Raw genomic sequence first — 23,621 nt, 5'->3', positions numbered from 1 at the left:
CTTTTCAAATTAGAAAAGTGTAGAAAGATGCTTCTCTGTTCCTGTGATAGAACTAAGGCATATGAATAACAGCATTATTATTATTATTATTATTATTATTATTATTATTATTATTATTATTATTTAGTAGAAGGCTTAGTCTCTATTTTACGTATATAGACATATTTCTATATTTCCTCTTTGGGGAGTTTGGTTTTATATAGGTGCGGGGGAATGGGCGGGGGAAGTAACGCTTCTCTTTCTCCGCAAATGGCTGCGTCAGAAGTGATGGCCAATCGGAAGAGCCTGAGCCCAGAAGTAGGTGGGCTCTGACGGTTAGGCGCTCGCGAGAGTGGCGTTGGTGAGATAATTCGAGCCAATGGCGAGCAAGCCAGTGAGGCACCCGAAGCCAATGGGGAGAGCGGGGAGTGGAGCGCGCCAGCAGTTGACTGAGGGTGCCTGCAGGCGGGTAATGGCGGCGCTTTGAGGGAGATCAGCGGGGCGGGGGGCGGATCGGTGCTGGTCCGTCCAGTCTGAAGCGTCTGGCCTGGAGAGGCCCCCATCTGAGAGTTGTTAAGGACAGTTACGACGAACTCGCGTTTATTTTTGGGCTATTAAGAGTCCCCCGTAGCCTTGACAGGGTATGGAGGAGGGGTTTTCGGGGGCAAGGGGGCAGTTACGTTGGCAAGAGTAGAAGATTACTCTTGCAACAGGGGAGATATGTAGGTGAGGAAAGGGGATTTTAGCTGGAGGGCGGCCTTCCTTGGAGAGGGGTGTATTTCAAGGGTAGGAGGCTGGACCATGCTTGTGCATTCTGGAGGAATCAAATATCCAGTTTGCCTTGCAAACCCAGTACTGAGCCTGTAGGTTTGGAAGGAAGTCCCCAGTCATCTCAAAGGAACTTCCTACCCAATCCTTAGTAATTATGTGTAGCATTGGATTTCAAGTGCTACAGTAAGGGACCTGAGTGCTGTACCTTCTCAAGCTCTTTGCTGCTTCCTGTGTGTATGTGTATTTCTTCTATCCCCTTAAACCACATGTAAAAAAGAAGCTGGGATTACAAAACTGATGTTACACATTGGCTGCTGTAACATCATGACCTGCTCTCACAATGTGGTTTTCCTGTTGGATACTGCCAGTTCTGTGCAGAAGCTTCATCTACATCTGGGCACCTTGAGGATCTTGAACTATCTGGGCTGTAGATTTGGCTTGGCTAAGGTCCGGTGGGGATTTAAATTCTTTGACTCCTTAGGAGGACAGGGCAGAGCATCACGGGTGGGTAGTTTACGTGAGCTTGGGTCCCGCAGCTGGGAAGAATTCGAGGAAGAACTGGAAACCAGATTCAGAAGCCGATGCTGCAGTCCTCATTTACCTGGGTCTGTGTCACAAGCTGCCTTCACTGGTAATATACTGAAAGAAACTTTACTTGACTACCAATGGGATCGGCCTGAAATAGCTTCTCCAGCCAAACCAATACTGAGGAACCAGAAAAGCAAGTTTGTTGTAACCCTGGACAAACCTCCAGCAAGTTCCATTCCTGAGGGCTTTGTGAATGCCATTTTCCTCTTCTCTCCCTGCCCTCATTCCCAGAGGGAGCTGCTACACTTCATCTCTGAAAGCCATGTTTATTTGTCTGATGTACTACCTTCTGTGCATGACCTGACAGAAAAGATTGTCCCTAAAGGAATCCAGGAAATGATGGCTAACCAGAAAATCACCCTGTATTGGGTGGACACTACTGAAAAAGTCAAGGTAAGAGGTTTCAACCTTGCCATTATGTGTGCTCTGTTCATCACACCTGCGTTCCTCTACCTCTAGGAAGCATGTATCCTGGAGTTGTGTTTGTATGAATACAGCAACCCTGTGAGATAGGTTAGGCTGAGAGAGAACAGTGGCTCCATGCCTGGTCATCTTGTGAATAAACTAAGGTTCATTCTTTATTTGTATTTAGATCTCCTTAGTACAACACTGTTCACCACATTCTACCATATCTCTCTGATTTTCAGTTACTAACGCCAAGACTACTAGGTTTTTTTCAGTGTCTGTTGTAACATCCTGTGCATTATAATGCATAGTTTATATGCATCCAGTTTACCTCATTTCAGGAGAGAGACAGTTTTGCCTGCGTGCATAATGATACCTGCTTAGGTCTGTTTTTCATATTTATATGTATTACTTGTTTGCCAAAAGCTTCAGAGGCAAATGTGCAAATATTTTAGATAGTATTTTTATTTATATTCTGTACAGTTTTTTGCAAAACACTATTGAGAAATGTTTTTGTCTGTGCCCTAGATATATTTAATAACAGATGGCATAATTGGAATTTCTCAGCTCATAATATTCCCTGTTATTGTAATGCTTCCTTCATGCAGTAGATACAATACATTGACCCTTCACACTTATATCACTGACCTGAGCCTTTATGTTGCCTTGTTTCAGTTTCTTGCATCCCCAGACCACATTGGCTACTGGATGTTGGTTGAACTGATGCAGCTCTTGGGGGGCACCATTTTGCCATCTGAGACATTAATCCAGTATCTACATCACTACAGAACAGGGACTGCTCCTTTTTCACCTGTGGAACCCATGTCCTCTGAGCTACCATTTGGACCATGGACTACAATCCTGCCTTTCAATTCAACTTTGGACTACCTGCTTTCTTTGCCTTCCAGATTACAAACAACTTTCCTTCCTCAAGAAGGAGTGTTGTTCTTCCAGACTGACGGTAATGGAACTAATATGTAGTTAAAGCTAGTAAGGAGTTTTCCTCCATATGAATGTGCAGTCCAGTGCTGTGAAAAGAGGGCTTAGACTGAGAAATTAAACAAATTTATACATTTAAGAGCTTAATGAAATTAACCTCTCAAAACAATATAATTTCTTGCTTTCATGTAGTTGTCCAATAACACTTGTTCTCTGTGTAGCTAAGATTTTTTTTTAAAAAAATCAAAATGAAATAGCATGCTTTGGATCCAGACTTGGTTATATTTACTAATGACCTAGTGAAGTTAATAGGACTCAGGTTAGTTACAATTAGTGATGCTGTTGAATGTTGTAATTAGTTTGCTCGCTGGTCTAACCTCATCTATTTGAAATGCTTATGTTTCTAAGATGCCTGGACTGGAATATAGAAACTCACTATTACATTGAGAATGAATAGGAAGAACCTGAGCATATGCAATTTGTGACCGGGTTTGGAGAACATGCCACAGCTTGTCAAGGGTTAAATGACCTTTGATGTGAGCAGATGCTAGGTTGCATATCAAACCCTAGCCAAGGGATTGTCCTGTCCCTTGGGGAGCATGTATATTATGTGAGACTTACCATGGGTTATGTGAGGATTGTTTATGTGAGGATTGCTTAACCATTGTATAACTGAAGCTTACTAGGTTTGCACAACATGACAGTCACAAAGGCAGTCACGTATGTTTCACATGTACAAAAGCCCCACTATGGGTTAAATAACTGACAGTGGGCTGCTGCTGTTATTCCATTTCCATACTGCCCAGTAGCCAAAGCATTCTGGGTGCTTTACAACACTGTATAAAATTAATAGAATAACAATGCCGTAAAATCTTATAAAAATAAACATTTCAATAGCTAAAATATACAGTGAGTATAACCCTGTTGAAGAAAGACATTTTGGAAGGATAATCCACTCAAACTTGTGGCCTAAAGGACTGTCAACCTGGCATTGAAAAAATTCCAAGGTTGGTGCCAGGCAGGCCATGATGGGAGGTCATTCTGTATTCTGTTACTTGTCAGCAGCTGCCTGAACATGAGCCAGCAGTGTGATGTGGGTAAGAAGGCAAGCACCACCCTTGGATGCATAGCCAGAAGTGTGGCTTCCAGAACTAGGCAGGTGTTAAAACTGCTCTACACGACTCTGGTGTGCCCAAAACTGGAGTACTGCCTCCAGTTCTGGGCTCCACATTATAGGAGAGACATAGCTAGGTTAAAATTGGTTCAGCACAGTGTCACAAAATGGTAGCTGCGTTGGGAGACATGACATATGAGAAGAGATTGAGGGAACTGGCTCTTTTCAGCCTGGAGAAGAGGAGATACCAAGGGGATGTTTTAGCAACTTAAAGGCATGTGAGGGGATGTCATGTGGAGAAGGGCTGTGACCTGTTTTTCCCTGCAGTAGAGGGCAGGGTGTCTTCCAGTGGGGCAAAGCTCAAGGAACCAGGCTTCAGGTTGTATGTCAGAAAGTACTTCCTGATGGCTAGGACCCCTCGGATATGGAATGGACTTCCAGGGGAAGTGGTTGAGGCCCCTTCAGTGAAGGTCTTCAAGGAAAGATTGGACAACCACATGTTGGGGATTACATGAGTAGAGCCGGCTGGAGTCAGACTAGATGGCCTGGAAGATCCCTTCTGACTTGCTTTGTTTCTGTGTTTCTGTAGATGAAGTCCCTCCTTCCTGTCACCATTCTGAGCATCCCTTGGATTTGGTGCTCAGGAAGGCCCTGGATGTTGAGCATAGTGTTTGTAGTATTGTGTTGTGTAAACAGCCTATATATCAAAACCGTACCATCTCTGACAAAGGAGGACCCCTTGACAAAGTGTCCACCAGAAGACACTTTGTCTAGGCCTCTGAACCCTGAAGATGAACCAGCTTTTAGGCATCTGATTGCAACCTAATAGGAAAAAAAAGAATTTCTTTGAAACTCAGGTGTCTTAAATTTTTAACCTAAATGTGAGGGAGTTCATCTTCTACCTAAATATGTAACTTATTGTTTACAATATCTTTCTTATATGGGAAATGTAAATTCCTGAGACTAGTATAAGTTTACCTGGGAGTAATAAACCATTGCTACATATGAATTTGCACTAATTTATTTCAATGCTCCCCAGCCAAGTAAACAAAATACAAAGCTCTTAATCTTTCCTGGTCACTGAGTTACCCAGTTGCTCAGTCTGTGATAAGTTTCTAAGTATCTGTTTGCTCTTCTTTGTAAAATCTTTTCTTAAACCTCAACATTGGTGTTTTTGCCTTGAACAGGAGCAGAAGAGTCACAAGCCTGTGCTGTACTCTTGGAGCCTTTAACCGTGAACCAGAAGTGCTTCACAAGCCCAGCCAATATTTATCTTAAAAACACTATGACAGGTTGGGACTCAGTGCATGCTGGGAACTTCTACACAGAGAGCTGGGTACTGCGAAGCCCACCTGCAGGACTGATGGCTCAAGACTCTTTATCATTTCAGCAGTTTGTAAAATACATCCTGGCCCAGGGATTACATATGGTATGTGACCTTTTTGTCCTAAATAAGTCCTCTCATCTGGTCAGAAAGTGCCAACTAGTCTCCAGTATCTGTTTCATTTATAGCCCACATTGGTTAGGAGGTAAATAAGAGATAAACGTAGATTGGATTCCCAAGGCCTTCCTGCAGTAGCCAGTCTTGCACCTTTCTTGGCTTCAGGCATGGAATCACATTTTAGCCCTGGTCTCTCATCTATCTTATCATTCAATATTCTGTTCATCCCTCAGAAGTGCTTTTCTGGTTTTTCTGATCTACAACTACTGAGACCAGAGTTGTTTCTTGACTTCCTTGGTAACAACCAAATTCTTTTCTTCATATTTCACTTTTTTTCTATTGGGTCTGTGATATTAGTCCGAACACCTTTTTGATGATTAAGTAGTTGCCTGTTTGAGGGCATTTTAAAAAGAAGTTAACTCTTGAAACTTACTAAAGCAGTAGATAGCAAGTAGACGGCTTTAAAGGTGGATTAGACAAATGCATGGCAGAGAAGACTGTCATCCATGACTTGGTTGTGGGTTTCCTACCAGCACCTACTATACAGGTTTAGATAGACCCTTGGCCTGATGCAGCTTAGAAGAAGCATCCCCTCTTCCTTCTTGCAAGGGATTGCTCCTGCTAGAGAGGCAGTGTGGTATAGTCGTGAGAGTTACAGTTCCCCTCAGCCATGAAATTCATTGGGTGATTTCTGGCCAGTCACTGATTTTTTCAGTCTGGCCTCCCTCACAAGGTGTTTGCTAGGAGGAACAGAGGGGAAACTTGTAAGCCTCCTTGGGTTCCTTGTAAGAGAAAGAAAGGTGGGGTTTAAATGTAATGTGATAATATTATTGCTTTTCGTGATCTATGCACATTTGGTTTTTTTGTCTGAATATTACTTCTATTTCAGAACTGTTGTTCCACTCATATCTAAATACGACATGCAAATTTAACTCATAGAATTAACTGGCTAAGAATTTCCTTGGTCAGTGACATTATTTTCATTCTTATCTGAAAAAAAGCCTTTCTGGATTTTTTTTTTTTAATGGCTGCAATATGGTGCAAGCATGCTCCCACTTAAACTCCATTGTGCCCAGTGGTGAATAAGCAGATGTTTGGAAGGATAACAGAACTTTTAAAAAGCATAACTGTCTGTCTTGGGTCCGGTGGTATATGACTCGCATAGGAATAGATAGCATCACTGGTAAACTTTAGCAATAATGAAGTTCTGGGGCTCAAAGTAACACCCATATTCTATGGAGAAGCACTGAAATAGCCTGTTACTTGCATTCTCATTACTACAGCTGACTTTGAACTGAGTAATCTTTTATAGTCAATATTTAGATTGCAATCTCATGCACGTACTAGGTTCCATTTGCTCAGATGGACTGATACCTGAGTGAACATATACTGGATTGTCCTGATGTCTTAAAGTTCTTTCAGCGTGAAGTGTTAATTTTTCAGAAGTAGTTTTGGTCTGCCTATCTGATTCCCTTTATTGTTTTTGTGATAGCACAGTGGCTTAGGGATGCTGGATGTGCCAGCCCGAAATGGTTGACATTCTGGCAGTTCAAGCCCAGCACTGCGTGATGGAGTGATCTCCTGTCATTCATCTCTAGCTTCTGCCCACCCAGCAGTTTGAAAGCATGTAATATCACAAGTAGATAAATGGGTACCACTCTGGTGGGAAAGCTAGCTGCATTTGTGAGGAGAATGGGAGCTGGCACTCAACCTGTCCAGACACAAAGGTGATCGGTGGAAGAAACCCAGATGAGCCAAAAACCTGAACATCAGCTGGTCTGTGTGTGTGTGCATGCATGTGGAGTTAGTTTGGCCCCTGTGGTGCATACTGTATAAATGCACAAGAATGAACTAGAAATTGTAGACAGCCAAACAGTAAGCACTGTAGACTTCTGGCTAATTGTTCCATTGCCATATACAAAATAATAATAAAAAATTATTTCTGTTGCTCAGGTTGCTGAAGTGTCTCCATCTGGATCCTGTTCTCCGTGTACAGGGATTCTCTCTCCTATCTCGGACACTGCTGCAGTTCTCTCTCTCCTCTGGGCTGAGAGAACTGCTGAAGTTGAGAGAACCCTGTTTCAAACACCTGTGGAAAAGAACCTTTCCAAAGATGATAGCTTCAGCCTCCCAGAAATTGTGAGCAGTGTGCTAAATCAAGTTGTTGGTGACTCAGAAGGTTGTCTTACAAGTGCTGGTAAGTTCACTTGCTTGTCAGTTTAAAACAATTGTTTTCAAACATCTTTAGGGAACTGCTTCCATATGGTTTAATCTGCTGAAGAACTCTCCTGCATTTCAAAGAATTTGCAGAGACATGGAAAAAGGATAGATCTGATTATAGAATAGTGGAATTGGAAAGGGGCCATGAAGGCCATCAAGTCCAACCCCCTGCTGTTGCTGGACACTAAGTTACACCATCCCACTCAGGTGGCTGTCCAGCTTCTTTTTGAATGTCTCTAGTGTGGAAGAGCCCATGAGCTCTCTAGGCAGCTGATTCCACTGTCGTATTGGTCTGACAGTGAGAAAGCTTTTCCTGATGTCCAGCCTGAATCTGGGATGTTGCAACTTGAATTGATTATTCCATGTCCTACACTCTGGCATCAGCAAGAAGAGATCTTGACCTTCCTCTTTGTGACAGGCTTTGAGGCACTTGTAGAGGGATATCATGGTCCCCCCCACCCCAGTCTTCTTTTCTCAAGGCTGAACATGCCCAGTTCTCTCAGTCTCTCCTCATAGGGCAGTGTTTCCAAATCCTGGATCATTTTGGTAGCCTTCCTCTGGACCCTTTCTAATTTTCCTGCATCTTTCTTAAATCTTGGTAACCAGAACTGGGCACAGTATTCCAGGTGAGGTCTGACTAGTGAGGAGTACAGGGGGACTAATACTTGTCATGATTTAGAAGTAATACTTCTGTTAATGCATCCCAAAATAGCATTTGCCCTTTTGGTGACCACATCATATTGTTGGCTCATGTTTAGCCTATTGTCCACAATTACTCCAATCTTTTTCTTTTTCAGTTTCAGCTGTGCTAGAAGGAAGAGATAGAATAGACCATCTTTGGAGTGTACCTATTCTTGTGGTTTAAAATGGGTGGCAGACTGTGTGTGTGTGTATGTGTGTGTGTGTGTTGTCCTTTGTATCATGTCCTAAGAGAAGAACATTTAGATCAGATTTTAAAGAGATAATTGTTAGAGCTCTGTACATGGAAGTGTAACATAAAAATAAGGATGGCACGTTTTCTAGTTACAAGTGCTAGAAAAATTCTTAAAGGAAAATGGTTTGCCTTTTCAGTGGGATTCATACCATGAGCAATGTTACATAATGTTTACACATTTGTTTGATTTTACTAATTTCAGCTACAAATCTGGAACTTGACATTCATTCTTACATGATTTAGTTTCAAGTTACTTTTATGTAAATACACACACACACACACTGTGTTGATACCTAGTGCCTTTTATTGAACACTTTGTCTGATGACTATATACAGATAAAGAAATCCCCATGAAAAGAATACTGCTCAAGACTGCTGTGCACTTCTGGTGCTGACTTGAACTGAGAGAATGACCTGAAGTGTACTCTACTTTCTTAGAGCTGCAAATTTCCAGAGAAGATTGTTAATGAGGGGAGAGCCATCCTGTAAGATGACTTGACTGCCACTCCAGATCTTCTCATTAATAAGCTTCCAAGGAGCCCAGGCTTTCCTAGAATACAGCTTTAAAAACATTGGGTGTTCTTCCTTTCAAAACTAAACTATGCTTTAGAAGCAAAATCTATCTAATATTTGTGATGCCTTGATTTGAGCCTTTGCTTTTCTCTAATCTTTGTTTGTTGGGGGCACAGCCATATTGTCTGAAAATGCAATCTTATGTAAGATCTATTGAACTCAGTGGGATGTAAACCAATATATTCAAGACTGGAGACAGCCTTTACTCCTCATAAAGCCATTGATTACTATTTAGTTCTAGTTGTAGTTACTTAGTATTTAATTATGTTCTGTCTATGCATGCCCAGCAGAGCCTTTATTTCCAGAGTGGGCCCAGCAAGAACTATCGCACACATACCACTGGAATCCTGCAGTGACTGAAGGCTGGTACTCTTTTTCAAACCTCTGTGGAGCAAGTTCACAGCTGATGGAATCGCTGAGGTACAGTTCTTGTCTTGATCTTCAAAAGCCATCTGATTAACATAAAGGAAGGGCAGCACCAGGATCCAGAATGCTCCATAATTAGCTGATCCTATTAAAATACATCTGATTTTGATATGCCCAATTAGATCATCTTTTCTTCACATAGTCTTTCCAAGTTCAGGAGAAGATTATAATTATGACAATGAATTTTTGAAATGTAAGGTCTCCTTGACTAGGCAGATTTTAATAATGCCCTAGGCTACACTGAAGGTCTAACTTATGTGTACATAACACAGAATGTGAGCCCATAAGAAACACAGAAACATAGAAACAGAGCGAGTCAGAAGGGACCTCCTGGGCCATCTGGTCTGACCTCCGGCACCAGCCGGCTCCGCTCACGACATGCCCACCATGTGGATGTCCAGCCTATCCTTGAACACCCGCACCGATGGGGCCTCAACGACCTCTCGTGGAAGCCCATTCCACACCCTCGGGGTCCTAACTGTCAGGAAGTGCTTCCTGGCATTCAAATGGAACCTTGGCTCCCTGAGCTTTGCTCTATTGGAGTGTGTCCTGCCTTCCTCTGCAGGGGAGAACAGGTCTCTACCCATCTCCACGTGACACCCCCTCACATACCTGTATGTCGCCAACATATCCCCTCTGAGTCTCCTCTTCTCCAGGCTGAAGAGACCCAGTTCCCTCAGTCTCGCCTCATACCCCAACCCCTGCAAACCGACCACCAACCTTGTGGCCCTACGCTGCACTGACTCCAGCCTGGCTATATCCTTTCTGTAATGAGGGGCCCAAAACTGAGCACAATACTCCAGTTGTGGGCGCACCAGTGTCGTGTAGAGTGGTAGTAATACCTCTCTTGATCTAGAAGCCACACTTCTGGCTATGCAACCAAGGGTGGCGTTCGCCCTCTTGACCACCGCATCACACTGCTGACTCACGTTTAGCCTGCAGTCAACCAGCACCCCAAGGTCCCTTTCACAAGTGCTGCTCTCCAGCCACTTGTCACCTAACCTGTACTTATGACAGCTATTCCTATGCCCCAAGTGCAAGACCTTGCACTTATCCACATTGAACGCCATCCTGTTGTCTCCTGCCCACTTCCATAGTCTGTCCAGATCCTTTTGGATCTGGAGTACCTGCTCCTCAGTTGTGGCCACTGCTCCAGTTTTAGTGTCGTCCGCGAATTTGATCAGCTGACTGTTCACCCCTTCTTCCGTGTCGTTAATGAAAAGATTAAACAGGATCGGCCCCAGGACAGAGCCCTGGGGGACCCCACTTGTCACTGGCTGCCATCCCGATGATTCCCCACTAATGGCTACCTTCTGCATTCAGTCAGTCAACCATGCCCTAAACCACCGGACAGTGCTTTGGTGTATCCCAAAACTCCTTAGTTTCTCCACCAGGATATCATGGGGCACTATGTCAAAGGCCTTGCTGAAATTCAGGTATACCACATCCACTGCATCCCCTCCATCTAGCCATCGCGAAACCTTGTCATAGAATTCCACAAGGTTTGTCTGGCAGGACCTGTTTTTGTGGAAACCGTGTTGTGTGGCTGTCAGCCTCCCTTCCCTATCTAGCATCACTAGAACTCTCTCTATTATGAGCCTTTCCATTGTTTTTCCTACAATGGACGTAAGGCTAACCGGTCTGTAATTCCCCACGTCCTTTCTACTAGTCATTTAGCATCTGTGCCTGTTCCCTCATATCAGTCACTGGATCTCCTTCCTCCTTATTTAGTGATCCCACCACTTGTCTCCCCTTCCTCTTCCTATTTACATGCTGAAAGAAGCCCTTTTTGTTGCTCTTGATATTCTTGGCAAGTGTCAGCTTGTAATCCGCCTTAGCCTTGTGAAGAATCCTTCTGCAACGGGCCTCTTCCTTCCAGTATACCCTTTGTCTATTTCCCCCAGTACCCATTTCCTACAGAGGTTTCTCTTTCATCTAATCCCTCTAACCACCTCCTTTCGCATCCATGGCGGCACTCTCCTCCGCCTCCCCACCTTACTGACTAGAGGTATCATCAAGGCTTATCGTCAAGGCTTGCACCTCCAAAACCTCCCTTTTGAGTGCTATCCACCCCTCCTCAACTCGCTTACCTTCCAGTAACCTATCCCAAGAGACTTTCCCCAGTCTGGCCTTCAGTTGGCCAAAGTTGGCCCTCTTGAAGTCCCAGCTTCTAGTGCTCGACCTGCTGCATGTCCCCAGTTCCCTGATCTCAAAGCAAAGGATGGAGTGATAACTCGCATCCAGAGCTCCCCTAATCTGTACTTCATCTATCAGCTCCTCCCTATTGGTCAAGACGAAGTCAAGGATGTTTCCCCCCCTTGTCACCTCTCGGACCCTCTGTGTGAAAAACCCTCCCTCTATAGCTTCTAGGAAGCGACGTGACCTGGCTGTCACTGCCGAGTGAGTCTCCCAAGTAATATCCGGGAGATTGAAATCTCCCATAATTACTGTGTCTCTCCTGTCCCTTCCTGGCCCAAATCCCCGGACAGGTAAGATCAACGAGAAGGCCACTTGGGCCTTTAGCTCCCTGAGTTTCTTCCCCAAGGCCTTGAAGTCCCTGGTAATCCCAACCACACCCTGCCTGGCCACATCATTTGTGCTCACATGGATCACCAGGAGCGGCTGGTGACTCCTGGAGCAAACAAGATGCTCCACTCTGTCCTTCACATGCTGGATGCATGCGCCCAGCAGGCAGCAAACCTCCCTTGCCTCCAGGTTGGGGCGGCACACCGCCGCCTCAGTGCCCCTCAGCAGCGAGTCCCCAACAACAATCACCCCCCACCGTGCCTTCCCGGTGCTGGTGGACGGCCGTGCCCTGGCCCTCGCCTCTCCTGCAGCAGCCCCCTTGCCGCCTGTCGTTCCAGGCTGGGGGTCCTGCCGGTCCCCCAAAGCCTCATCAGCCCCAGCCTCCCCAAGTGGAGAGAACCTGTTTCCCAGCTCCAGATCGGTGCCAGGAGAAGGAGGAGGCAATGCTGACCTCCTCCTCCTGTGGGTGACATACCTCCATGTCTCCGCAGCTGCTCCTCCCGTGGTCTCTCCCTCCACCCTCTGTCCAGAGGGGGGCTGCTCCTGGGGGGCCTGGAGAGCTCTCTTGGCCCTCAGGCACCTCACCTCCTAGTAGGGTCACCATCTTGCACCGACAGCAAGTGTATCCCTGCCTCTCCTGGGGGAGAAGGGCAAACATGTCGCAGCTCTCGCAGCGGACAGCAACACCCATGACTCCCGCCAAGGCCATCTCTTGGTCTGCCATCGGTATCCCTTCCGAGACCTTACCTTGGTCCCCTGCCTTGTCTGTCCTGCAGTTCCTCTCACTCGCCCAGTTCTCCCAGACAAAAACCCACTCGCACACAAACACAAGGATAAAATAAACTTTAATTTAAATTGGAAGAAAAACAAAGCAAAGCACAGCACAGCATAGCATAAACAAAACAAACAAACAATCAATCAAACCTCTGTGTCTCAGAAAAGGGAGTCTTCGGACAGCCCGGGCCGCAGCCAAGGGACGCAGACAAGGGACGACGCCTTATCAGTCCCTCAGGCTGGTGCCCCCACCTGTCTGCGTCCTCCTAGCCCCTCTGGCCCCGCCCCCTTCCTCTCTGCTGCTCCTGGCCCCCTCTTTCCCCGCCCAGCTCCTACCTTGCCTTTGCCAGTCCCTTGGCCACTCAGCACTCTCTCCCAGCCTGTGCCTCTGCTGTTCTGCTGCTCTGCCAAGAGGCCAGAGCCAAAAGGGTGGCAGTGGCTGAGCGCGGCCTTATCAGTCCCTCAGGCCGGTGGCCCCGCCTGTCGGCTTTCTCCTGGCTCCTCTAGCCTCTCTGGCCCTGCCCCTTCCTCTCCGCTGCTCCTGGCCCCCTGCTCCCTCCCGGCCCCTCTGGCCCTGCCCCTTCCTCTCCGCTGCTCCTGGCTCTCCGCTCCACTGCCCAGCTCCTACCTTGCCTTCGCCGGTCCCCTGGCCACTCAGCGCTCTCTCCCAGCCTATGCCTCTGCTGCTCTGCCAAGAGGCCCAGATAAAGTTCATTTTTTAAAAAAAGTAGTTTTCAGAATTTTACATTATGAAATGCCCCTTTTCTCTTATATATGCACTTTGAACCCAAAGTGGCTTGTCAGACTTGTACAGGTGCCATATCCGAGCTAAATAATATAAGAAGAATTCAACTAGGAGCCAGCAGTATGGGTTGCCAAAAAGCTCTTGTTTGCATTTAGGAGGAACAATAGCAATCACGTTTCTTTTGACAAGATTCCTTTTCTGTACAGATTGCTGGAGGCAAATCCTGCTATTGGGGAAGAAGAGGCCTCAGAGCCTGAAGGGGAACTGATGCGGTGCCTATCAGAATTTTATCAAAGGAAAACCTCTGATCTCTCCACTAGATCTCATCAGCAAGATCATAGAAAGCGATGTATGTGAGAGCTATGACTATCCATAGTTCCTGTAGTGGTGGACAGCAAAAGGGAAAAGGGGAGAGAGGTCAAAAAGCCAAATATACCAGCATATTTTAGTTTAAAACTCGTACTGGTCTTTACTTAGCCTTAGGAAAGGACTTTCAGCGTTTTAGAATAGGGCAGGGAGAGGGCAAACTGAGGCTCGTGAGCTGCATGCAGCTCTCTGAGTTTATTTTATGGCTCTCAGAGGGGCTGAAAAAGCCTATCGTATAGTAGGTCCCTCTTTGCCTCTGGCATGGAACAGGGATGTAACAGAACATGCCTGATTAGGCAAGGTACAGAATTGAGGCTGAGGTTGACATACAAAATCGGGCTGCTTCCTTGTTGGATCCTGGCGGAGCTGAGGGGACCATGCGACAGCTGCACTGCAGGGGAGGATTGGGTCCTCACCAGAGCTTCCAGCACAACAGCTGGTAAAAAGGTTTCTGGCCTCTTCTACTGCTGGGTGATGTATTGCTCCCGAGATGGTAGTGTGCAGCCACTCAGTTTCCTCCAATATTCAGAACTAAAAAGGGAATAGAAAAGCCCCACTCCAAAAGGTTTTTAGTCATTTTGGCTTGAATACATAGTCGTACCCTAACAGAAGTTTACGCAGCAATAAGCTTCAATGTTCAGTGGCTCTTACTCCTAGGTAAGTGTGCTTAGGGTTGCATTAGCTGAAATACATGTTAATCGATTGGTTAAGCAATTTTGTCAGAAATGTTCAATGACTGACAGCCAAGATGGAGACTCACAAGACCTCTACTAGCAGTGACTAGCCTGATAGTTGTATCAATGTCTGGTCAGAATAAACAAACAATAATAATAAATACTTGTTCATGTCTTGCGGCTCTCAAACATCTGACATTTACTGGCCACACCAAGACTAGAAGAAAACACAAAAGTCAAGAAACCATCAGATGATTGGGGTAGAAGTGGATGGGACCTGGGAAAGGGTCACAACCATGTGGGGAAATCTAGAGGGTGGATTGGGGTCCCAGATGGGCCAGATTTGTCTGACAGACCTAGTTTAACTCTTGCGGTCACTTGGGTAGCAGTGGTCCTCTGTGATTCTGGCTAACTCCAGTAATACTCATGCTCTTGATTTGGACAGGTGGAGTTCCTCGGACCCCTGTGAGGCAGAAAATGAAGACCATGTCTCGCTCCCTTCAGATGCTGAATGTTGCAAGGCTGAATGTAAAGGCTCAAAAGTTCTTGCCCGACGACAAGCCATCAGTCAGCAAGAAAGTTTCCCAAAGGCTGCAGTCAAGAAGATCAGACCATAAATTAGAAGAAAGGGTGGAAACAATGAGAACCAGGATAGGTATGTGCAAGATAAAGTCATCTGCCCACTTGTGTTTGGAGGATGCAGGAAAAAGATTCTGTAAGAAAAATAATGGACATGTGTTAAGATAACGAGGTAGGTCAAGCTGACTATGTTAGAATATTCTATTTACAAGGGGGCATGGGTAGAACATAGGATCCTTGGTGCTGCTTCTCCAGCATGGACACAAGAGCAGTTGATGAGCTGGGGGTGCTTCTGGGTAGCTGTGGTAACTGAACTGCATCTTATATTGACAAAGTTTTTAAAGCAAGGGCTGCGTACTATAAAATATGCTATTGCTGTTTAGTACTATAGTTTAAGATCAGGAGGACATGATGTGCCTATGCCAAATTCATGCCTTTAGTCTGTGTATCTGTTTTACAGGCTTCAGAACCGAAGAAGAGATGCTTTCCTATATAACTGCAAACTATCAGAAGGCTGTAATTGATGGAGAAAATGTCTCCACCTATGCCCAGGATATGATGACGGCTGTTTATACATTTCAGAAAGCCAATGAAGTAAGACAAATAGGCACACCTGTCTTTGCTGCTTGCAGAGCTTTTCCCCTGGTATTTTAGCAAGAGGCACATCTTAAAAATGACGTGGTTTCATGTTTTTACCATTCAAAGCAGGAGTTGGCAAGCTGCAGCTCTCTGGATGCTTTGACCTGCTACTTCCATCAGCCCTAATCTATGTGCTGGCTAGGGAATTGCGGCCTTGCAAATATTTTGACCTGCAAGTTTCCTACAACTTGCTTAATGAGTACAGGAATGAATAATAAAGAATAAATCCTGGTGAGCTTATAAGTGCATACAGAACTTACCTGTGTGGCCAAGTGGTCACTGGTGGTCAAGGAGCAGCACCAGCAAGGTGTTTTTTCATTGGTTGGTGTGTGTTTGTGGAAAACCTACAGACCTGCGAATTCTTGTCAGATGCCATTTTCTCAGTGAAAGGTACTAATTTGGATAGTGGTTGTAAAGTTGTCTCAAAAAGCAGAGCTTCTTCCTAGGAAGGAAGTTGAGTTGTGCATTCAATTAGTGATCCCTACATAATGTGTTTTGGAAGTGTATTGCACTAATAATATTTTGCTCCATTCTCATTTCTTTCTCTTGCTTCGCCCAAATCATCAAACTAGGGAACTACTGCTTGCACGCCTCATGAGGGTTTATGTAAAGGGAAGCCCATTTCAGCTCTGTCCTACCATAATAAATTGTGGAAACTACAACTACCTCATTCATTGTAGCAATATTTCTGGTGTGTTTGATCTCTCTTGTGGGAATTGTTGTCTGTTTTAAGGGGCCAAGCTAGATTGTGCATTAGATCTGGGAATATGCTCAGTATATCATCTTTTTTGTGCTAAATCTTGCCAACCAGGGCAAATGCATATTTTTGTAGATTTCAACACTGTTTGATATACCTTGTAATTATAACTGCAGCTAAAAACCATTGTCTTTGGTTGTGCAAGCATGTCCTAAATGCAGAGATATGATACTAATTTTATTTCTGTTAATAATAAATAAAACAACCTGCAATAAAATGTTGCAGTGTGGAGTAGATATTCCATTCTTTTTCCTCACACTCAATATTCTGTGGCTAGTGAGCATGCTCAGCTGTTTGAGAGGGGTGTTTCCTGCCCTTTTAAAAGGTTTTCCTATAGATATTTTCCTGTGAACCTTGGGTTTCTCTTGAGATGCCTCCTCTCTCTTGTATTTCTGTCTTGGTCTTGGCTACAATCATGACAGCATTTACCAGCCTGGTTTGCTCAGACAGTTCTCTAACTATGATGTATTATAAGTACTTTGTATTCCTTGACAAGGAAGAGTTTATCCAGTTCCAAATCTCATCTGGAGGTCAAACCAGACTCTGTTTCACATTGTGACATTGTCCATAGCAGCTGTCTGCAATGTGTCAGACTTCAACTCCATCAGCTCCAGTCACCCTGGCTATTGGTTAGGAATGCTGGGAGTTGTAATTCAGTGTCTGAAGGGTCCCAGATTGAGGAAGGGCTGTCTACCAGATTTGAACATGGAATACTCAAATCACATTTCTGAAAAACACTGAACTATACAAAGATGTTAAGTCTGCGATGCGGTGTGCAGTTACCTCAGAAAGTCCCATTAAACTTAAGAGAGTCGCTTCTACATTGGTGTATGTAGATCACACTATACAGGGCAGGAGTAGAATTTACTTTTCCCTAACAGACAGTATAGTTTGCTATTGCATAGTATTCCTTTCCCCTCCTTCTGATCAAACATTTGTTCCAAAGGGGAAAAAACTATCTTCTGTCTTAACCCTGTTGCTCTTTGGTTTTTGCCTGGTATCAGTCTTCCCAAAAAAGCATTACTTTTGCTTGTTCAGTTGTACTGTACAGCTGTGTGAGCAGTTCTTTCACTGGATACTTCTAGAATGTTGTTTGTCCTTACTCCACCTCTGTTTTGTGTCTACAGACAGCCTGTATGGATACAATCCGAAGCAGTCTCCTGAAGACTGGCAAAGTCCTCCGGCAACAGCTTGGCCATGATCCTGATAAGGAACTCAAAGAGTATGAGGCACAATATATTTCCAAAATACTTGGTTGTGAAGTACTCTTCTGTAATGCTTAGACTATTTTTTAAAATTCCTTTGTGTGCTATTGGAGTGCTACAAAATAGCTATTCACCTTTCTTGCATTATTTTCAAAGTGGATTGCTTTCTTGACACAGCCTTCCCATTACCCCTAATGTATAAATAACTTTTTAAATGATACTTTGTTTTATAACCTATGTATACTATGTTTCAATGTTAATGATGGACAATAATAAACCTTAACAGGCAGGTCATATTACCCTCAACCAGAATACCAGTTGTAATCAGTGATATTATGTGTTCTGGCTCTGTTCCCCCAAAAGGAAGGGGTGTGTTTATGGAGGGGGTGATTTTATTTTTGAACTGACTTTCATCAAAAAGATGACAGTGGTTTACAAAGCACAACAAAGCATATGACAAATATCCATAATTCATTAAGACAGTACTAAGAATCAGTGTCCTAGAATGCCCACATTATTAGATGACTATTTACTAACCAGTGGAGCATCTGCATTGTTGATCCTGTAAAACTGTAAAGGGAAATAATTCTAATAATTTGGGGCCACCAGGGAGAATGCCCTTCTTTCAGTTGCTGTAAAATCTATCTCTGCCAAACACTGGAAATATTCTTCTGAAGCCTCTCCCCAGATAGTCTTGCAGCTCTGAGCAGATAATATAAAAACTGCAGCAAGGAATAGCTTCTCTCTCTCCCATCCTTTCTTTTTCAACAGGTGCCAGCTTCAGGTATACTTGCGGCTGGAAATGTGTTTGCAGTGCCCTTCTTTTCGAAACAATGCAGATGAAATGGAACAACTTGTAGAAGAGGTAGATAAAAGAAGTCTGGGCTATGGGTTTCAAAAGCAGAAAACAGAATTCTGAGAGAAAGTGATGCCTTTGCATCTGATTTGCTCTTCACAGCAGCTTGCTGTCTCTGTGTCACCTAATTTGAACTACATTTCTCCACACAACTGTCTTGTAGATAACAGAGATGCTGCGGATTTTGTGTTTGACTAAAGACCCAGGATACCTCACCAGTCTTTTAGAGGAAATTGTAGAAACGTGAGTGCTTTCATGTTGTAGGAAATTTGCAAGTTTTTCATTTACAAATGAATGAACACAGTGGGGAGGGGGGAACAGTATAGATAATATTTTGCAGATGACTGGAGAGCAGCCTGATTATTAACACAGAATTTGGTTGGGTGCATGAGCTACTGGGTTAACAGCTGTCTATTGTATTATAGTTTATTTGTATTATAGATAATTATAGCCTTTCTGGTTTAGAAGCTGAATAGTATCAGCAGAAATCTCAAAAGCATTAAAATAACCTTTGACAAAATGGGAAAACTGGGCCATGTTACCAAAAAGGAAAAAAAACCCTGTCCCTGTATTTAAATAAATAGCTGGGGAATACTGTGTCTTTTTCTCCACAGCCAGCAGATTTGGCACTTCATGCATTTTTTAAAGTTGCAAAAGAGAGAGAGTACTTCCATAGCCAGGTTACTTAGCAGAGTGTGGATGTGGTTTTATATGACTAGTCAAGACTCAGATTTGTAGCACATCACATCTTTTAGAATATCAAACTTTGCTGTTAATGCCTTACTCACCATTTTAAGGACATTGACTTCAGTAATTTTATTTATTTATTTATAACATTTTTATGCCACATCCATCGCAGAAAGCCTCAGGGCGGCTTACAAGGCAGATAAAACATAAAATAGGATAACATTAAAATTTTGGAGTATCTCGGCCATAATTTAAAACCAATAAATAAAAACAACAAATTAACAATTAAAATATCATTTAAATAAAAAGGTCTTGGCCTGGCGCTGAAAAACAAATGACGGTGCCAGATGGACCTCCCTGGGAAGCGCATTCCATTGGTGGGGCACCACTGCAGAGAAGGTCCTCCTCCGGGTACTCACCCTCCTAATATCCTTCACAGAGGGCTCCCAGAGAAGAGCCTCCTCCACCAATCTTAAGGGGCGGGAGGGCATATATGGACGCAAGCGCTCCTTTAGATAACCAGGTCCCAAGCCATTGAGGGCTTTATAGGTGATAACCAACACCTTGAATTGGGCCTGGACTTCAATGGGGAGCCAGTGAAGCTGACGGAGAACTGGGGTTATATGAGCACAATGCCAGTGCCCGTCAGCAACCTGGCAGCTCTGTTTTGCACCAATTGAAGTATCTGGACTGTCTTCAAGGGCAGCCCCACGTAGAGCGCGTTGCAGAAATCTAATCGGGAAGTTACCAATGCATGTGTCACAGTCACCAGGCAGTCGTTCTCCTGGTAGGGACGCAGCTGATGGATCAGCCGAAGCTGAAGGAAGGCGCTCCTCACCACTGCTGTTACTTGAGCTTCTACTGATAGCTCTGGGTCGAGGAGCACTCCCAAGCTGCGAACCCTGTCCCTAAGAGGGAGTGCAACCCCGTTCAGGACAAGGGCCAGGTCCCCCATCCTGAAGCCCATCCCACCTACCAACAGGACCTCCATCTTGTCTGGATTGAGCCTCAGTTTATTGGCCCTCATCCAGCCCATTACCTCGGCCAGGCACTGGTTCAGTACAGCCACTGCCTCACCTGGATTAGTTGAGAACGAGAGGTAGAGCTGGGTATCATCAGTGTACTGATGATTCCGCAGCCCACACCTCCTAATGACCTTTCCCAGCGGTTTCATGTAGATGTTAAATAGCAAGGGGGACAAAATAGATCCCTGCAGAACTCCATGGCATAGCTGCCATGGCGCAGAGACATAGTCCCCCAGCACCACCTTCTGGAATCGGCTATTGAGATAGGAGCGGAACCACTGCAAAGCAGTGCCTCCAACCCCCAATCCCACTAGCCTATCCAGAAGTATACCATGGTCGATGGTACTGAAAGCCACTGAAAGGTCCAGGAGAACCAACAGGGACGCTCTCTCCCTGTCCCTCTCCCTGCACAGGTCATCGTACAGGGCAACCAAGGCAGATTCAGTGCTGTACCTGGGTCTGAAGCCGGACTGAAATGGGTCCAGATAATCAGTTTCATCCAAGAGTGCTTGGAGTTGTCCCTCCGCCACCCGCTCTAACACCTTGCTCAAAAACGGGATGTTGGCCAACAGTCTATAATTGACGGCCATCTCTGGATCCAGGGATGCCTTCTTTAGAACTGGCCGGACTACCGCCTCCTTTAAAGGGGCAGGTACCCGGCCATCCCTTAGAGAGGCGTTGACTACCTCCAGGATCCAGGTCCCTATCCCGTCCTTGGCTTTCTTGAGTAGCCAAGATGGGCAAGGGTCCAGTAAGCAGGTGGTAGGATGTACTTGTCCAAGCACCTTGTCCACATCATCAGGCCGCAACAACTGGAACTCATCCATCAATTGTGGACCAGATGGTAACATTGGAACCTCCCCCGAAGGTTCTGAGTCACTAGTGGAGTCCAGCTCATGATGAATCTGAGTGATTTTCTCCTTGAAATGCTTGGCGAAGTCGTCACAGCGGGTCTTCGAGGGTGGTACGAGATCTTTCTTTGCGCCTGGGTGTACCAGCCCCTGTACCACCCAAAAGAGCTCTGCTGGATGGCATTGTGAGGAGGCAATGGAAGCAGAGAAGAATTTCTTCTTTGCCGCCCTCACCGCCACAGCATACGTCCGATAATGGGCTCTCAAGTGAGTTTGGTCAGATTCATCCCGTGATTTCCTCCACCTACGCTCTAGACGTCTCCCAACCCGCTTCATCACCCGTAATTCAGGTGTATACCAAGGGATGAACGGGCTTTGCCAGGTGGAAGAGGACGCTTAGGAGCAATCGTGTCAATAGCCCTGGTCATTTCCCCATTCCATAGTTCGACCAAGGCATCGACAGGAGCACCAGCCTTAACCGGGAAATCCCCCAGGGCCTTCAGGAATCCATCTGGATCCATCCGGCTCTGGGGGCGGACCAGCACAATCGGGCCGCACCCTTGCAGACGGAAAGGCCGCTCTCGAGCTCAAGACTCACAATGAAGTGATCTGACCATGACAGGGGTGTCAGACACAAGTTCCCCACCCTCAGATCACCCTCTTCCTGCCCCATCGAGAAAACCAGGTCCAGAGTGTGTCCACGTTCTTCGTCGTGGCCTCTGTGCATCACACATATGGGTGCTGTGCCTGCGCAGTGCCTTTGGCCGGAAGATTGAGAGCTAACGGTTTTTTGGCAGGAAAGCTCCGCTCCCCCTCCCCCTGTAGCCTATAAAGAGCGGAGCGTCCGCAATTTTGTTCAGTCTTTGCGACCGCCGTTCACTGTGCCTCGTGCCGCTTTCGCTCTCACTCTGACCGTTGCTCGTCTTGTTTGTTCTCGATTGTTCTTCTCTCCCAGTTATTATAGCCCTGTTAGTACTAGTAGTTCTTGTAGAAATTCTTGTTCCTCTTAATAGTTCTCTGTTTTTTTCTATCGTTCTAACTCTCTTTCGATCTTCTATAAAAATAATAATAATAATAATAATACCAAAAATATATTCTTACCCTCTGCACTATCTTCTCTTTTTCCTTTTCTTACGATGGCGCAACGAGCGGCTTTCCGCAAGTGCGTGGAATGCAGGTCTAAGATGTCTCCTGCTTGTGGGAAGGGCATAGGACCAATAAGTGTTCTCACTGCCTGGCCTTTTCTAAACAGGGCAGGAAAAATCGTGAGAACCGCCTACGGAGGCTTTTGTGGGATCGGGCTCTTCTGCAGTCTGACCCACTAGTCACTGCTCCGAAGCCTGGCTCTTCCACTGCGCCTCTGCCCTCACGCCCTTCAGACGAAGGTGCGTCTACCATGGGCGCTCGGCCTGCTTCTCCAAAGAAGAAGCATGAGAAGTGCAAGCATGCCGATACCAACAAATCGGCAGACCACAAGAAAGTCAGGAAGGAGAAGGCTCCGAAGCCGCCAAAGAAATCTAAGGATCCAGAGCTTCCCAGGCACTGTGAGTTGGGTTCGACAGCTCCTTCGGTACCGTCTCCACCTGACCCGGTGTTTCAGGCGGCTATGAGGGTTACCCCTCAAGGGTCCCCTCGCCATGTGGCTGACCTTCCTCCTGAGCCTCTCCCAACTCTACCACGGGAGTCAATTTCTTATGGGGAGATTCAAGATTCTCTCCCTAGGGCTAGGTCCCCCAAACCTATGCCCGCAGCCACATTGGAGGTGGATGTGGAAATGTCCCCACCTAGGAGCCGGAGGAGTCGCTCCGTGGAACAGCGTTCGGAAGGATGGTACCGCTCCTACTACCAGGCTGGGGTGATCCGCATTCCGTCGGATGCTACCCTGGTCCCAGGGGTCGATCTTCATCAACTCCTCGCGACCGACCGCTGTCCTTGGGCCTGAGGCATGCGTCCCCGATACCTCCTTGGGATGAGAGTAGCCGGTCCTTCTCTCCGGCTGAGTCCTCTTCATCGGCTCCCCCATATTATCATGCTGATTCCGATGATTTGGAGGTCAATTCTACCTCCCCAGATGTCGCTGTGACCTCCCAGGGCCCTGCGTCACCTGATGAATCGCATGTCTCCTTCGCAGAGTTGATGTCCCGCCTTGTCCAGTCCCTTGAGATAGACGCCGTCCAGCATCCGGGACTGAGTACGGACAAGTTTTATGATGTCATCCGTGGGGTGCAATCTACATCAATCGTCCTGCTGCTGATCATCACCTTGCGACAGGCAATGACGCAACCCTGGGACTTGCCTGCTCACCCCCAACCGACTTCATGGAGGTACGAATCCATGTACCGGGTTTGGGAGGAGGACATACCCTTCCTCCTCTGCCACACCAAACCGAACTCGGTGGTGGTGGAGTCCTCCCAGGGCAGAGAGGCGAGAGGTCACACCGCACCGAGGGACAAGGAGGGATGGAAGATCAACTCCCTGGCCAGGCGAGTGTACACTGCCTCTGGCTTAGGGCTGAGATTTTCTAATTAAGAGGCGACACTTGCGAGG

General features: G+C 45.8%; 1 protein-coding gene across 1 annotated transcript in view; it reads left to right on the top strand.

The window, feature by feature from the left end:
• Positions 1-1,074: 1,074 nt before the first annotated feature.
• Positions 1,075-23,621, top strand: part of TICRR (TOPBP1 interacting checkpoint and replication regulator) — a 39,596-nt gene continuing 17,049 nt past the window's right edge. The window contains 9 exon segments of the mRNA XM_044438549.1: positions 1,075-1,731; positions 2,419-2,704; positions 9,252-9,384; positions 13,642-13,784; positions 14,921-15,130; positions 15,515-15,648; positions 17,578-17,672; positions 18,427-18,520; positions 18,675-18,754. Of these exon segments, the coding sequence (XP_044294484.1) occupies positions 1,075-1,731; positions 2,419-2,704; positions 9,252-9,384; positions 13,642-13,784; positions 14,921-15,130; positions 15,515-15,648; positions 17,578-17,672; positions 18,427-18,520; positions 18,675-18,754 (1,832 nt within the window).

The sequence above is a fragment of the Varanus komodoensis genome, unplaced genomic scaffold (assembly GCF_004798865.1).
Source record: "Varanus komodoensis strain SLA01 unplaced genomic scaffold, ASM479886v1 scaffold33, whole genome shotgun sequence".
NCBI classification, from domain to species: domain Eukaryota; kingdom Metazoa; phylum Chordata; class Lepidosauria; order Squamata; family Varanidae; genus Varanus; species Varanus komodoensis.
This window is presented reverse-complemented; position numbering and strand designations above follow the sequence as displayed.